This window comes from Clarias gariepinus, chromosome 16, assembly GCF_024256425.1.
Source record: "Clarias gariepinus isolate MV-2021 ecotype Netherlands chromosome 16, CGAR_prim_01v2, whole genome shotgun sequence".
Taxonomy (NCBI): domain Eukaryota; kingdom Metazoa; phylum Chordata; class Actinopteri; order Siluriformes; family Clariidae; genus Clarias; species Clarias gariepinus.
In genome coordinates, this window is record NC_071115.1 from 30,684,485 (window position 1) to 30,700,000 (window position 15,516).

At 39.0% G+C, this 15,516-nt stretch overlaps 1 protein-coding gene across 1 annotated transcript in view; it reads left to right on the forward strand.

Annotated features, from left to right (window-relative positions):
• Window positions 1–15,516, forward strand: part of clec16a (C-type lectin domain containing 16A) — a 71,455-nt gene that overhangs the window by 40,534 nt on the left and 15,405 nt on the right. Inside the window, exons 15-18 of the mRNA XM_053514212.1 lie at window positions 505–549; window positions 3,500–3,550; window positions 3,824–3,952; window positions 11,177–11,297. Coding sequence (XP_053370187.1) covers window positions 505–549; window positions 3,500–3,550; window positions 3,824–3,952; window positions 11,177–11,297 — 346 coding nt within the window. The remainder of the gene's footprint in view (window positions 1–504; window positions 550–3,499; window positions 3,551–3,823; window positions 3,953–11,176; window positions 11,298–15,516) is intronic.

Sequence of the window (15,516 nt, forward strand, 5' to 3'; positions counted from 1 at the left end):
ATTGCCCCCTTGCTAAATCCTGAATGGTCTGTGATTTTTAATTTTATTTATAATTCCTTTTAATCTGAGTTAAATTTCACTTGTCAAATCCAGGCCTGATTACTGCCAGACCTGTTGAATTAAGAAATCACTTAAAAAGGATCCATCTGACAAAGTAAAGCACGCGAAAAAGATAATCTGAATTATTTGTGTGTGAGACAAATATGCAAAAGAAAAAATTTCACAGCACTGTTCGATAAATTTGTGGTTCTCTCAGAGCTGAGTTGTGGGAACACTATCAGCACCTTCTGAACAACTAGAATCCAGAATCCCGTTTAAATATATCTCACTGTACCGTTCCTTTTTTTTTCTATCCCAGAAAAAATGAGAATTTGTTCTTTCAGTCCAAAAAAAAAAAAAAAAAATGAAGCGACTTGTTTGTAATACATTCTCACTCACTCACACACACACACACACACACACAGATGTTTGCACTTTTCATTAAAATGCTGTTTTCTTTTCCAGGGTGCGAGAGAAGAGAGTCTTCATCTTCTACGACGGTTTTACAAGGCAAGCTCTTTATTTTATTTATTTTTGTTTGTTTAAACATTCCTCATTTTAGGGTTAGGAAAGTAAAAAGAAAGATTCTAAAAACTAATCCTGTGATGTATTGGTGAAAGTTTTCCCCGTGTCACCAGGGTGTTAATGTCTTTCCCACAATAATAATGATGATGATGATGATGATAACATTGTGTTAAACACTGCCAGCTCGTACTGCACGTCTTTTCATTTCTGTTTGGAGAGCTCTGGCACCGCGTTGTCCAAACATGTCAGACTGAGCAGCGCATAGACAAAATGTAAAATCACTTTATGAATAACACACACACACTAGCGCACCGCTTGAAGTTGGCTGTACTGCTGCAGAAGCGCATTGGGGCCCCGTGTGTGTGTGTCCCACCAAAGAAGCTTTATGGTGTCTCGTGTGTGTATGTGTGTGTGTATGTGTGCGTCACAGCGTAGAGCTTTTCCCACATTGTGGTCTCGCCGCGGCTCACACAGGGAAATGCAGGTTTCTCTGCTTTTACCACACTCTATCTTTCTGACTTTCTTCTGATTTTTTTGTTTTGTTTTGTTTGTTTATTTTGAATTCTAGCGAAACATTTAAGGATGACTTAATCTATAAATTTTTTTTTGGTACATTGCAAAAAACAATAACACCATGATGTCTTCGGCCGTGATGTCTTTTCTGCCATACACCAGCTCGCTCTTCTTAGGAAAGTGTGTGATGTGTGTTAGTTTTAGAGCTAGTGTTGGATTATTAGAATAATAAATAAGGATTTATCCACTGCGTATCACCCTGTTCTGGGGAAATAATCATCATTAACAAATCAGATGATGTAATGTTTCTCAAATAAAGTGTGTGCATGTGTGGCCTTCCCAGGAAAGCAAGACCAAAACTTAGTTCTGCTGCAGACGAGAATTTCATTTGCTGTAGAGTCACCAGCCTCAGAAATCACCAATTAACCTTAAACAGCACCCGCCTTTATGAAGCTTTAGAGAGCAGAATTAGCAGAAACATCTCCATATCTACTGTTCAAAGAAGAAGAAAGTAGTGTGGAAAGAAAGACCATAGAATTAGAAGGGGTGTACATACTTTAGATCAACACTGTATGTAATATATATATATATATATACAGTATTTATACACACATTACTGGTGATGAGACCACCCAAAACACCCAAAAGTCGACCATCAGCTGGAAAATTCATCAATGTTTCAGTTTTCTGGTATTATCGAGGGCCAGAAGTATTGGAACAGTATCAGGAAAAAGGTGAATAGTCAACAGCGCTCGTTACAGTAAGACACTTATTGAAGAGCTGAAGACTAAACTTGGGATTAAATACAGAGGACTGATTTCCAAGGGCTTCGTGATCTCACGTGACGATGTACAGTAGGATACACGTCCGAACACTTCTTCTGCACACACTTCTGTCCAAAGGGTATTCAAAAAGCACGGCGATTCTGTTGAAACATAATGTCTTTATCTGTTACTGAACGTGAATTAAAATAGATTCTACAGCCACAGTGAGGATAATTTGAGCTCTTCATGATGTTATATATATCTATAGTTCACTTTCAGTTCATTTCATTCAGAGCTGCTTTAATGAAATCTGAGTCACTCCCTGCGTGGCCAACAGTAAAAAGCAAAACAGTGTTTGTAAACCAAATGCCTTGAGTAATCCTCTCTAACTGAAAGTCTCATTGTGTACTCTTTCACTTTCATGTTCTATCGTTCTCACAGAACAGTTCCTCGTAAAAGGGTGAATCTGGACTTAACAAGACGTTCTGTGTTCCACTGTTCAGTGTCTTTGTACTCCAGGTTGATTAAATAAACAGGGAAAAAAAAAAGAAAAAAAGTGCCTGCCTGAAGCGTTTCACGCCGATCTGATCCAAGAGCAAGCCTGGGCTCTGGAATTATTTTTAGACATGCGCTGCTTAGGGTGGCACGGAGCATTTAAACACAAGAGCGAGTATCATGTGCAAGAACACACACATCCTGTGTACTGTCAACACCTCCGTGTGTAGTCTTGTCTGAAATCTTTTGATGATAAGAGTTGTTATTATTATTATTATTATTATTATTAATAATCATTTTGCTTCTCATTGGATTCAGACCCAGCTGGTTTATGTTTAACGTTAATGCTCTTGTTCTGATCTCATGAGTTTACGGTTTGTATATGTTGGGTTGAGATTTAGAAGAGGTGTTTCCGAGATAAGTTTTAAGCTAAGAGAAGAAGAGTTAGTGCTCATTGTGTCCGCTGCAGCTTGATACACTTACCGGTCCGGGACTGATCGACCAGGAGAGACAAACACACACTCACACGCAGGCATGATGTCTGAAGATCAGAGTTTATTCTCAGCTAAGAGAAGAGTGCTGTGTCCCGAAACATCAAAAGAACCATCATTAACATGTCAGTCATAGAGAGACCCGGAGACAGACAGGAGAGAGGAGATACATTTACATCGTCCTGATTAAACTAAAGGGTTCTAGCCCATCTGGATGTATCCTCGTCTGGATATAGAAGGTGTTACTACAGATGGAGTCAGGAGGGGGGAGGAGGTGTTCTTCGGGAACAGGAATCTTCTCATTAGATTATAATGTCTTACAATATTATAAAACCTTACAGGAGGAAATTTAAGCAAATTTCTGCGGAATCAATAAAGTTTTCTGATTCTGAGGGTTAATTAATCCAGGTTTGCGCTCCTAATATGACGCGCTAAGGTTAATACAGATTACCCATGATGCACCGATGCACATGATGTTCCCCCATCCCAATCCAGAGCCCCTCTAACTTGATGATACTATATATCTATCTATATATATATATATATATATACTTTATAATAAATACACCACGATACGCGTACACTTTTAAACGCAGAATTGTTTTTAAAAGGATCCATTCCGTCATCTTTAATGTTTTTAACGTGTCCGCTCTGTTTGTTTCCTGCCCACAGGGAGAGGAGATCTTCCTGGATATGTTTGAAGACGAGTACAGGAGCATGACGGTGAGCGTCTCACTGTTTGTGTTTTGTCATGGTATAAAGCGAAACTTCTTCCCGTCACTCGGCTGTGTTTCTGCTGTAAACATCGAACTGCTACACACACACACACACACACACACACACACACACACAGTCCGATACTTCTTAACCGGACGCATAATCACGGTCTTCCTGAGAACCTGATGTTTAGGTTAGTCATGGTAATGTGATGTGTGTTTGTGTGTTTGTGTGTGTGTGTGTGTGTGTGTGTGTGTGTGTGTGTGTGTGTGTGTTTAGAGTAAGCCTCTGAATGTGGAGTATCTCATGATGGATGCGTCCATACTCCTGCCCCCTACTGGAACGCCACTGACCGGGATCGACTTTGTGAAGCGGCTGCCGTGCGGAGACGTCGAGAAAACGCGCAGGGTGAGTCAGAAGGGCGGGGACAGCGTATTATAGAGAGTCGGTGTAAAGTCGCCGGTTATTTACGGTTTAATTACCCACAATTCTTGAGGCAGAGCGTGAGACACGAAAATCATGTGACTGCATTTAAGGATGATTTTTTTTTAATGATTTTCAGGAATTGGTGTTGTGACGTATGGGTATGATGAGCAACTGTGAGAAAAACACTACTGTTTCATTTATTTTACAAAGTATAATATTAAATAAATACGTTTTTATGTTTTATGTGTTTTAGAAAATGAAATAAAATAAATATATAACTTTAATGACATGCTTTTCAGCGAAAAATTTTGTAAAATTCGAATAAATGTTTATTAGTAGGATTTTTTTTACACTGCCTGGTTATAAAAAAATGGGTGAAAAATAAAATAAAAAAAATTATATAATCATAATCATATGAAAAAAACATTAAATTAATTTAAAGCGACAACTAAAAGTAAAACAGAGTTTTTTTCACATTATTAAATAAAAAATTATGAAATAAAGAAATATGCCAATAAAAAAAAAACAGTTTGCGTTTTTTTTTTTTTTTGCAGCCTAAACCATTGTTAATTCTATCTAAAACATTTTTAGCAAACGGCTCAAAAAAGTATTTATTTTTTAATCATCATTATTTTTGTTCTTAAAAAAGAAAACTGAACTGTATTTTGGAAACAAAAGTGTTACTGTTGACACAGTAAGTATTTCTGTGTCCTATAATGTAAAAAGTGGGCGGAGCTTGTGTAGGATGATATGCAGACGAAACGGTTATGACTAAACAAAAGAAAAGTGTTATTAGTAAGCGTGGCTGCTTGCCGTGTGACTCTACAAGTTCTCGTGAAACACAAACAAGACGTTCTCCATTCCAGTTGCGGATTCCCCGGAGATCCCGCCGCTGCCAGGTGTGTGTGTGTGTGTATGTGTGTATGTGTGTGTGTGTGTAATATCAAAGGCGCGCTCTGCTGAAACGCTAATCCATTTGACAGGACCCAGACTCTGTGACTCTGGTTTACTCTGCGCAGCTCATTCAGGGTGTACTGATGACTCGGGGTTGCCAGAAACATCTTCAGGTCTTTAGCACAGATACGTTAACTTAAATCATAAATCAGTAAGTGAATTTCCGTCCCAGTGTGAGTCTCGTCCTACGTTCTTGCAAACACTTTTCACACATGTTCTACGCCCATTGGTTGTTATTTCTGTGTATATCAGCTTTGTTTCTAGAGCTGAAATACCACAGGTTGACCTTTTCGAAATTAGCACAAAGTGCACTGCTTGACCAAAACCTCAAAACCTCATCATTCTGAGAGCGTCATGTTTACCTCCCTCATCTTAGCCTCGGGTACCAGGGTACTGACTTTTGATGCACAGAAGTCGCAATACAGTTGATGAGTTCAGGATACAGTGCAACCTCGGATTGCGAGTAACGCGGTTTGCGAGCAAAAGAAAGTCTCATTAAAAAGGTTAAAAACCCATTTTCTCTCTCCCTCTCTGTTGTTACTGTGTGCGTGCGTAATTTGACACCGTGCTCTGTCGCGATTCTTTTTAAAGGTTACGTGCAGGTTCATTTGTTTACTTTACAACAGTGATTCCGTTAGTATGCTCTCACGCGAGCGCCATTAGCGATGTTCCTTGCCAATTTTCCGAAAAAACAGTCTTTCCCTTAATGAGTGTTTGTGTGTGTGTGTGTGTGTGTGTGTGTGTGTGTGTGTATGTGTGTAAAATTCAAATATGAGAGGAGAAAAATTTACTGTGTAAGATGAGAAGAGTGAGGCTGATTACTCCTCTTACTTCACTTACATATACAGTGGTGTGAAAAACTATTTGCCCCCTTCCTGATTTCTTATTCCTTTGCATGTTTGTCACACTTAAATGTTTCTGCTCATCAAAAACCGTTAACTATTAGTCAAAGATAACATAATTGAACACAAAATGCAGTTTTTAAATGAAGATTATGTTATTAAGGGAGAAAAAAAACTCCAAATCTACATGGCCCTGTGTGAAAAAGTAATTGCCCCCCCTTGTTAAAAAATAACTTAACTGTGGTTCATCACAGTTAAAAGTTCAATTTCTGTAGTCACCCCCAGGCCTGATTACTGCCACACCTGTTTCAATCAAAAAATCACTTAAATAGGAGCTACCTGACACAGAGAAGTAGACCAAAAGCACCTCAAAAGCTAGACATTATGCCAAGATCCAAAGAAATTCAGAAAAAAATGAGAACAAAAGTAATTGAGATCTATCAGGCTGGTAAAGGTTATAAAGCCATTACTAAAGCTTTGGGGCTCCAGCGAACCACAGTGAGAGCCATTATCCACAAATGGCAAAAACATGGAACAGTGGTGAACCTTCCCAGGAGTGGCCGGCCGACCAAAATTACCCAAAGAGCGCAGAGACAACTCATCCGAGAGGCCACAAAAGACCCCAGGACAACATCTAAAGAACTGCAGGCCTCACTTGCCTCAATTAAGGTCAGTGTTCACGACTCCACCAAAAGAAAGAGACTGGGCAAAAACGGCCTGCATGGCAGATTTCCAAGGCAAACCACTTTTAAGCAAAAAGAACATTAAGGCTCGTCTCAATTTTGCTAAAAAAAATCTCAATGATTGCCAAGACTTTTGGGAAAATACCTTGTGGACCGACGAGACAAAAGTTGAACTTTTTGGAAGGTGCGTGTCCCGTTACATCTGGCGTAAAAGTAACACAGCATTTCAGAAAAAGAACATCATACCAACAGTAAAATATGGTGGTGGTAGTGTGATGGTCTGGGGTTGTTTTGCTGCTTCAGGACCTGGAAGGCTTGCTGTGATAGATGGAACCATGAATTCTACTGTCTACCAAAAAATCCTGAAGGAGAATGTCCGGCCATCTGTTCGGCAACTCAAGCTGAAGCGATCTTGGGTGCTGCAGCAGGACAATGACCCAAAACACACCAGCAAATCCACCTCTGAATGGCTAAAGAAAAACAAAATGAAGACTTTGGAGTGGCCTAGTCAAAGTCCTGACCTGAATCCTATTGAGATGTTGTGGCATGACCTTAAAAAGGCGGTTCATGCAAGAAAACCCCCAAATAAAGCTGAATTACAACAATTCTGCAAAGATGAGTGGGCCAAAATTCCTCCAGAGCGCTGTAGAAGACTCGTTGCAAGTTAGCGCAAACGCTTGATTGCAGTTATTGCTGCTAAGCGTGGCCCAATCAGTTATTAGGTTCAGGGGGCAATTACTTTTTCACACAGGGCCATGTAAGTTTGGATTTTTTTTCTCCCTAAATAATAAAAACCATCATTTAAAAACTGCATTTTGTGTTTACTTGTGTTATCTTTGACTAATAGTTAAATGTGTTTGATGATCAGAAACATTTAAGTGTGACAAACATGCAAAAGAATAAGAAATCAGGAAGGGGGCAAATAGTTTTTCACACCACTGTATATACACACACACACACACACACACACACACACACACACACACGCATATCGCCTGCATGCATAAACGGAAACACTTATCTGTTTGGATTTTTTAAAACTTTTTTTAAAGGTAAAGGGCAGGTTAATTTGTTTTATGGTTACTTTATATTTTGTGTTAATTATTTTAATGTATTAATTTTTTGGGGGCTGTGGAACAAATAATTAGAGTTTTCATTATTTCTCATGGGAAAATTAACTTTGATTTACGAGTGTTTTTGAATACGAGCATGTTTCCGGAATGAATTTTGCTCGTAATCCAAGGTTCCACTGTGTATGTATATATATATATATATATATATATATATATATACACACACACACATACATACATACACAGTGGAACCTTGGATTACGGGCAGAATTTATATATATATATATATATATATATATATATATATATATATACTGTATATATAAAATTTTCTTTTGGTTTGGTTCAGTTTATTAGTCAATAAGGTGTTTACATGTAGGTTTGGAGAAAAAAATGTTATTTTGGTGTTATGGGGAAATCGGTGATATTTGGGCAATAATACATCAGGAAGTGTTTATTTGTGTTGGTGTTGGGGGAATTACCTGGCTGGAGAATGTTTAATGTTTGAGCAGTAAAGTATTTTATTGTTGTCACATCGTTTGTGGGCGTCACTTTTATTTTCGATAAGAAGCGCCGTCAGGTGTAACGTACATCCTAAAGCCCATTATTATTCAATTTATACTGTACACACTCACTTAGGTTTAAACCGTCGTCATGTTCAGTTGACACGTTACACATCGGATTCATATCATCGTCCTTATCTAATCACATTTAGCAAAGTGAGCGTATCGTACACTCAGCAGTGTTTGCACCAGCGATCAGTTAATCCTTTCCGGAATTTTCACTGTGACGTCTCGATAAATGAGGGGGGTTTAAGTCAAACCGGGAAAACTGTGAAAACAGACGTGCAGCAGGCAGTCCATTCATGATAAGACTTTCTACCTTGATGGGATCCAAGCACGAGTAAAGCATTAGTGTAGCAAGGGATTATATTAAGAGAAATAAAGGAAGATCTGAACACCTGACGGCACTTCTTATTGAAAATAAAAGTCACAAAACGCCTCTCATATATTTTATAAGAAATGACCGAAATGAATTTTCAATGTCTAACATTAGAATGAGTTCCTATTTAAAATCAGCAGGGATTCAGAGAGAGAGAGAGAGCGCCTCAGACCACGCCCACACACCTAGGGACCCCTCTGAGGAAGGTTCCCGATTCATCTTTTTTCTAAAAAAAATCCTGGTTGATCCTTTTTCAGAACCTCACCACAGATTTGTTCTGATATCTTCCTATGAATCTTATGATAGTATTTATTGTTCTCTTTGATTTTTTTTTTTCCACAGGACTAGGTGTATTTACATTTTTTCTTGATGATGCGACACAGTAAAGGCGTGGTCCTGTATGACCTGCCTTAATCTCAATATTTGCACTGAGCTTAGGAACCAGTTTGTCTGTTTTCTGTGGGTTTTATATTAGAGTGCACTTTTTTCTCTTTCTCTTTCTCTGTGGACTCGGTGAACGGAATGATAAATGTAATTACAGCTGGGGTTTTTTGCAGGGGGGGATTAGGAGGCAACTTTGAAGATAAGAATCGTTATGAAAATAAACAGGAGCCATTATTCTGCCTCACTGTGTTAAATCAAGATTGAGAGAGAAGTTCTTTGTAAAAAGGGATGCAGGTCGAGGGGAAAATGAACAAGATGCAGGTGTTTACATTGTATGTAAACATTTACATTTTAGTGAATACATTTCCAAATATTTTTGTTAGAATCTCATCATTTTTTTATTAAATAATTCTAATATCTTAAAGTTGAATTAGCAAAATACATGCTGCACTTATACTTATATACTTCATTGTTTCTTAAAAGACAGATTTTTTTTTCGGTCAAAGCAGTTACAAGTTTAGATCTCTGAGCTCACACACCTCATATTTTCTCACTTGGGTCTTTGTATTTGCCCTTGGTGCAGTTTTTTGGGGTATTTATGTTTGGGTTTGGAGAAATCAAATGCCACAGGTGTATTGTTATTTTTGGGATTGGGGCAATTATTTTAGACACTGAAAGTGGATTAGGGGAAAAATAGCGATCAGGGTGACCCCTGTGTCTTTGTCTGTGTCTATCTGGTGTGTTTATTTTGTGCATTAAACAATACAAACTAACTTGAACAAAAAAATTACATTGTTACTGAGCAGTGTGCATCTTTGTTACCTGCCTCAAACGCCTCCAAAGTCTCAAAACCCGGCTTGACCGTGAGCGCGCAGGTTGAATGGCTTCCAACATGTAATGAGTGGGTTTGAGACTAATTCTCTCACAGAGTGTGGACAGATCGGAGGCTTTTAACACACTCAATTTTCGATATCGAAAATAACGACATAAAATGTGTTTTTGTTGTGCCACGCGGAAGCTTCTGCACTCAGAATGGTTTATATCAGGGGCTGAACATCTTATTACGGGTCACGGCCAATCAAACTAAATACAAGACGATTCTGGTCACTGACCGATCGACCGGTCTTTATTATAAACATAAATTTTTAAAAAAATTGGTGAGACGTGAATCAACACACAAAAGAATCACTATACATAACTCAATAGATTTTTTTCCTCTGTCTCACCTACATTGAGGCACTGTATATAAAACATATGTGTGCATGTTATATGAAACCACACTTATAGGTTTTCATTTAGTTTTTTTGTGCATGATGGGAACTAACTAAGTGATCACGGGACTAAAAACATGCCGGACCATGCACACAATAAAGACAAGAGCATTCGGGTGTTTTTCTGTCTCTGTCTGTTCTCTAAGCGCTGTGTTCTTAGGAACATTTCCACAAAAGATAACCTAGTTTAGTGTGAATGAATGCCTCGGCTTGGCGTTTATTTATTTATTTATTCCTTTCTTTTGTCCTGATCTCAATGTTACTTGGACATAGACAAAAGCACATAGGTGAAAGTGGGTCAGTGTACTCTAATTACCCAGAGGAAGGAGAGGAGCAGCTTCAGGATAAACCTGTCTGCAGTCTAGGAAACACAGCGGCCGAACAAGCAATTAGTACACAACGATCGTCTCCTCCCGTGTGGCCCGAGCTAATTAATTGTGGGAGGCTGGGAGAAGAAGTGCAGCGTGTCTCCAGAAAGCTTTCCAGAGAATTTCGACCCTGCTCTAGTTCTGAGAATTTTCACAAGCTACTGGAACTCCTGATGGGACTCATTAAGTTCACTCACAAAGGGTGTTGTGTTGCACATTGTCGTTACCTGCTTTAAAGAATTGTCTTCCCAAATTCCCCGCTTCCAGAGAAGTTATTAGGAAGGCTTTTAGTTTCTCCATTAGAAAAAAAAAAAATGACGTTGAGGATCATGTTGTATATCAAGTCGGTTCTATTTATAGAGCAGGTTTAAGTGCTGTGCAGATGGAGCTGCTAGTGTAACCCACCCGAGCGAAAGTAAACACTCACGTGATGATGATAATACTGACAATATAAATAATAATAAAGCAATAGAATTAGATAAGCAGCAAATAAAATATTGTTGGTTGGAAGAGGAAAAAATATGATGGCGAGAGTGAGGAGGAAATCCTGCGTCCCCGCATCCCAGGGACAGATCGTTTCACTTAACCAGAAACGTGGAGGCAGGTTCAAGGCCCAATAGTCCAGTGTTCTACACACTGATCTCTGCTCACTCTGTGTGTGTGTGTGTGTGTGTGTGTGTCCTCGACAGGCCATCCGTGTGTTCTTCATGCTGCGGGCTCTGTCGCTGCAGCTGCAGGGGGAGCCGGAGACACAGCTGCCCCTGACGCGTCCTGAAGACCTCATCAAGACCGATGACGTCCTCGACCTCAGTGAGTCTCTGTTCTTTTATTTTTGTGTAAAAAAAAAAAAATACAGAGCTAAAAAAAAATAATAAATAAACAAAATAATCAGATGCACATTAGAAACATATATTTCATAGCTGCTGTGTCTTCCTGCTTTCTTATAATCACATCCAAGCCGCCTCTTTTGTGAACTTTTGCCATCCGGTCGGCGCTACAGAGCACAGTCAGGGACAAGAGCAGGTTTTCCCCCCTATTGGACAGTTAAATCTTCCTCTTCTCACTCTGCAATAACAATATGTGCAATACCACTGATATTTATTTGATAAAACCTCACACTCTCTCTTTTTTTCATACACTTTTTTTTCCGTGCGGTGTGTGTCGTAGTCTCTGAAAGCTTTCGTCTCCGAAACAAACTCCCTGTATGTGCAATCGTACCTGCCAATAAAGCTCTTTCTGGTTCTGGTAATAATTAATAGTATATGAATATAATAATAAATATTGATTTGAACCTTTTACTTGATTTCTCCAATGGTTTTGTATCATTCCATATTGATTAACAATCAATCTGAATAACCTTCTATACAGGTGTTCTGGTGCCGTTTTACTGTAAATTGACTTTTTCCTGCTGTATCCTGTCGTCCCTCCTCTTTTTATTCTATGAGTTTTTGTGTCGAGTCACCTCTAGCAGCACTAACTTGAAGTACTGGTTTCCTGTATGACTTCATCAGTCATTCACATGGTTTTGGTCTGTTCTTCTTAACAACATTGTCTGTTTCACGATAGAACTTCGCCCACGCTTTGGCTGTCGGACAAGCGGCCTCACGTTTACGTCTAGAGTACTCTGGTATCCAGAGGAATTCATGCCTGACTCAGTGACTGCAGGGTGTCCAGGTCGCGTGGCGGCAAAAACAAGCCCGAATCATCACTTCTACAGCTGTCTCAGATGCTTTCCACTTGTGAATACGCTTTCGCAATGTAAAAAAAATAAAAAGTGGCTTAATAACCCTTTCCAACAGTCGCTTCTCTAAGACCATTGCTTATGTCTCTCCCTCACGCTCCAGACGCAACAGCCAAAACTTCTGCTTTAATGGAGGTCTAGACACCTGCTGATGATCAGTTCGTCAAGTGCTAATGATTAGTTAGCACATCGCACAAGATCAGCACATCGCTGCAACTTCCTGTGTACTTGGTGTTGCCAGCATTTTGAAAAAAAAAAATTGGCTTTATTTTTATTACATAATATTCAACAATATATATATTTTGCTCGTTAATGCATTTTCATCCTCTATGCCTGTATCTTTTTTTAAACTGAAGATTACAACACAGCTGCTCTTTTTTAGCTTTTATTAAACTTAATAAATAGTCTTATTTTCTGCTTACTTTTGCTGTTACTGTGACAAAACTCACTTCTGGACGTAACTGGCAAAAAAGACACGGACGTAGCGATGTAGCGGATGCGCAGCTTTGATCTTTGATGCAGGCGAGGAGGCGGCAGTTGCATCAGTTGCATCCAGCAGTAGTGAGTATCCAGTTCTGCGCCTAAAGTAGTGGTGCAATAGTATCGGAACAGCTCTATTATGGGTGTCAGTATCGCGCATCCTTATATTTTACTTTTAGTTAGAGATTTTAAACTCTTAGATAGGATAGAAAACTTTTATAGGTCAGTGATTAATTTTTTTAACGCTTCTCTTTTAATGCAGAGTCAATCTTAAAAAAAAAACTTTAAAAAAAAAATCCAATTTCAATTGTTCCTATTTGTTACAGATCAAATAAATCCCTCCCGCTCTGATATTTCAACATCCCCCAGCCTGATACTGATCACGGCTACCCAAATTATTATATATATTTTTTTTCTTCCCCTTATCATCTTTAATCCGGTCTTATATCCTTGATCCTCTGTTTACAGATGCAGATTTCAAAGCCTGCCAACTCTCGATTGATCTGTAAGTGATCCTTCCTGTGGTCGAGATTATTTTCAGAGTCGATATCATCGTGTAATCTGTAACGGTTCATCGCCGAGTGATCTGAAGCGTCACCCACTTTTACGGGAAGGAGCTGCGTTTCTATCGTTTCAAAGCCGTTATTTTTTTTGTGATTACGATCTTGCCTTCAGACAGATCACTGAGCACGAGATTGTGAGATTCTGAAGCTCGTGTACGGTACGAGATGTGGGCGGAGCCTCAGAGGCCGATCTGAGATTTTTAATCTTCATGATCCTTGATGTCTTGATGTTGAAGGAAACAAATTACCGCCCACTTTGCTATAGATTTCGGAATTTTCTCAGGTTGTGGTGAATTACAGGTTGTCAGTACTTTAGTGTCTGTCTGCTCTACATCTTCTGTTTCCTGGATCATCTCCAAACCACTGCCTTTTAGATCTGTCTCGTACGTCTTTCATCACCACACTGTGCTCGCTGATGTCTAAATATTTCTCTGTCTCCGTCCTCTTTTGAACGTCCCGTTCTGCACACATCGCCAGCACTCGCAGCACTTGCAGCACTCGCCTTCATTTACAGCACTCATCACATATTGACTTCGGGGCTGGTGTGTTACGGGATCAAAAGATGTTTATTCACTTGTTTGTTTATTCATTTATAACAAGTAGCTTTCTTTTGACTTGCTGCATGAGTGAGTCATTTATTGTTATTATTATTATTATTAATAGCATTACATAAGAAAACAGATAAAATCATTGTTGCCGCTTTAGGCTGCTTCCTCAGTTAGACGTTTCCATGGAATGTTCCGGGAAATCAGCTGGGAGGCCTTTTGTTATGTCCCAGAATTATGGAAAAAACATTCAAAAATGCCCCCCCCCCCCCCCCCCCCCCCGAGTCCAACAGGTCATTTGACAGCAAAAAACTAACCAAGATAATAAAAAAAAGAGCGCAGGACGGAATGTAATGTTCACTAGGAAACGCTTAAAGATTAACAAAATACACCATAGATACACAGTATATGCTGTACCAAACCCTATAACAGGGTGTTGCCATGGTTATCGGACGCTATCTAGGAGAAAAAGCGTCCGGAGGCGGGGCTAGGGTTGAGCCCAGTTGAGCGGCGCCGGTTCTGCAGCAGTTGGGTTTCGTTCTTCAAAAGACAACAGAGATTTTTTTATTTTTGCTGCATATGGATTAATTTATAGTTTAATAAAATTAATTTTACACATTAATAGGGGTTTTACACATTTATTTAATTACAATTTTTACATTTACATACATACAAGTGATGCAAGTAAAATTATTTATTCATTAAAAAAAGTAAAATAAGAATAATTTCATTGAGTAGAAGTTCATATTTATTTATATTTGTGCAGCTGTTATAATAATGTGATTATTCTCTTTAATTTGTAAAAATTATTGGGGGGAAAAAACTAAACAAAGCCTATAAAAAAAAATAAATACTTTCTATGAATAAAGACTTGTAGCATAACTTTGATGTAATTATGAGGCACATCATTATGATAATAATAATAAAAAAAAAATTTCCAGTCTCTACTGTTGTACATAAAGCGTTTATAAAGTCTTAAAACAGAACACACTGTATCAAGTGCTTATAACACATTCTGTCACCTTTATGTCTCTTCACAATGCACTCTGCACAAAGGACTTTGTTCTTCACACTAAGCAATGATCTATAATGACTCTATAAATAATCGTACAGTAACTGTAGCCGTTATGAGCGTGTTTGTAAGTCATTATGCTCCTGACCTTCGAAAATCGTACAACGTAGTGCATGTTCAAGCCGCAGTTGACCCGACACTTGACACCGTCATCTCTCGGTCTCTATCAGGTCACCCTTCCTGTCCTCGTCCCCACCTTGTGTCACTTCCTGTGAGGTGTTCAGGTGTGACACCCCCTCAGCACCCCAACCCTCAGATCTCGGTCTTACAGGTAAAGCGTGGGCGTGAGGGAGAAATGACTCACTCCCTGCGTCCCACGCCGAGGGGCTCGCGGGATTTCAGGCACCAGCGTCGTGGGCAGCGACATTATTAAGACACTTTTCCTGTAGAGCTCAGACGAATGACAGTAAGAGTGCTAAAGCCGTGCCTACACACACACACACACTTAAAAAGATCAGTGCATCGGCTTTTTTTTTTTTTTTTTTTTTTTTAAATGCCACACACTTTCTGGATGACTCGAGGGTGGACACCAGATTTAACTTTTTGGTTTTGTTTTGTTTCGTTTTTTTTTTCACTTTTTGATATTTTTTTATTTAAAGCTCTTTGAGAGGCAGCAAGCGTTCCAGAA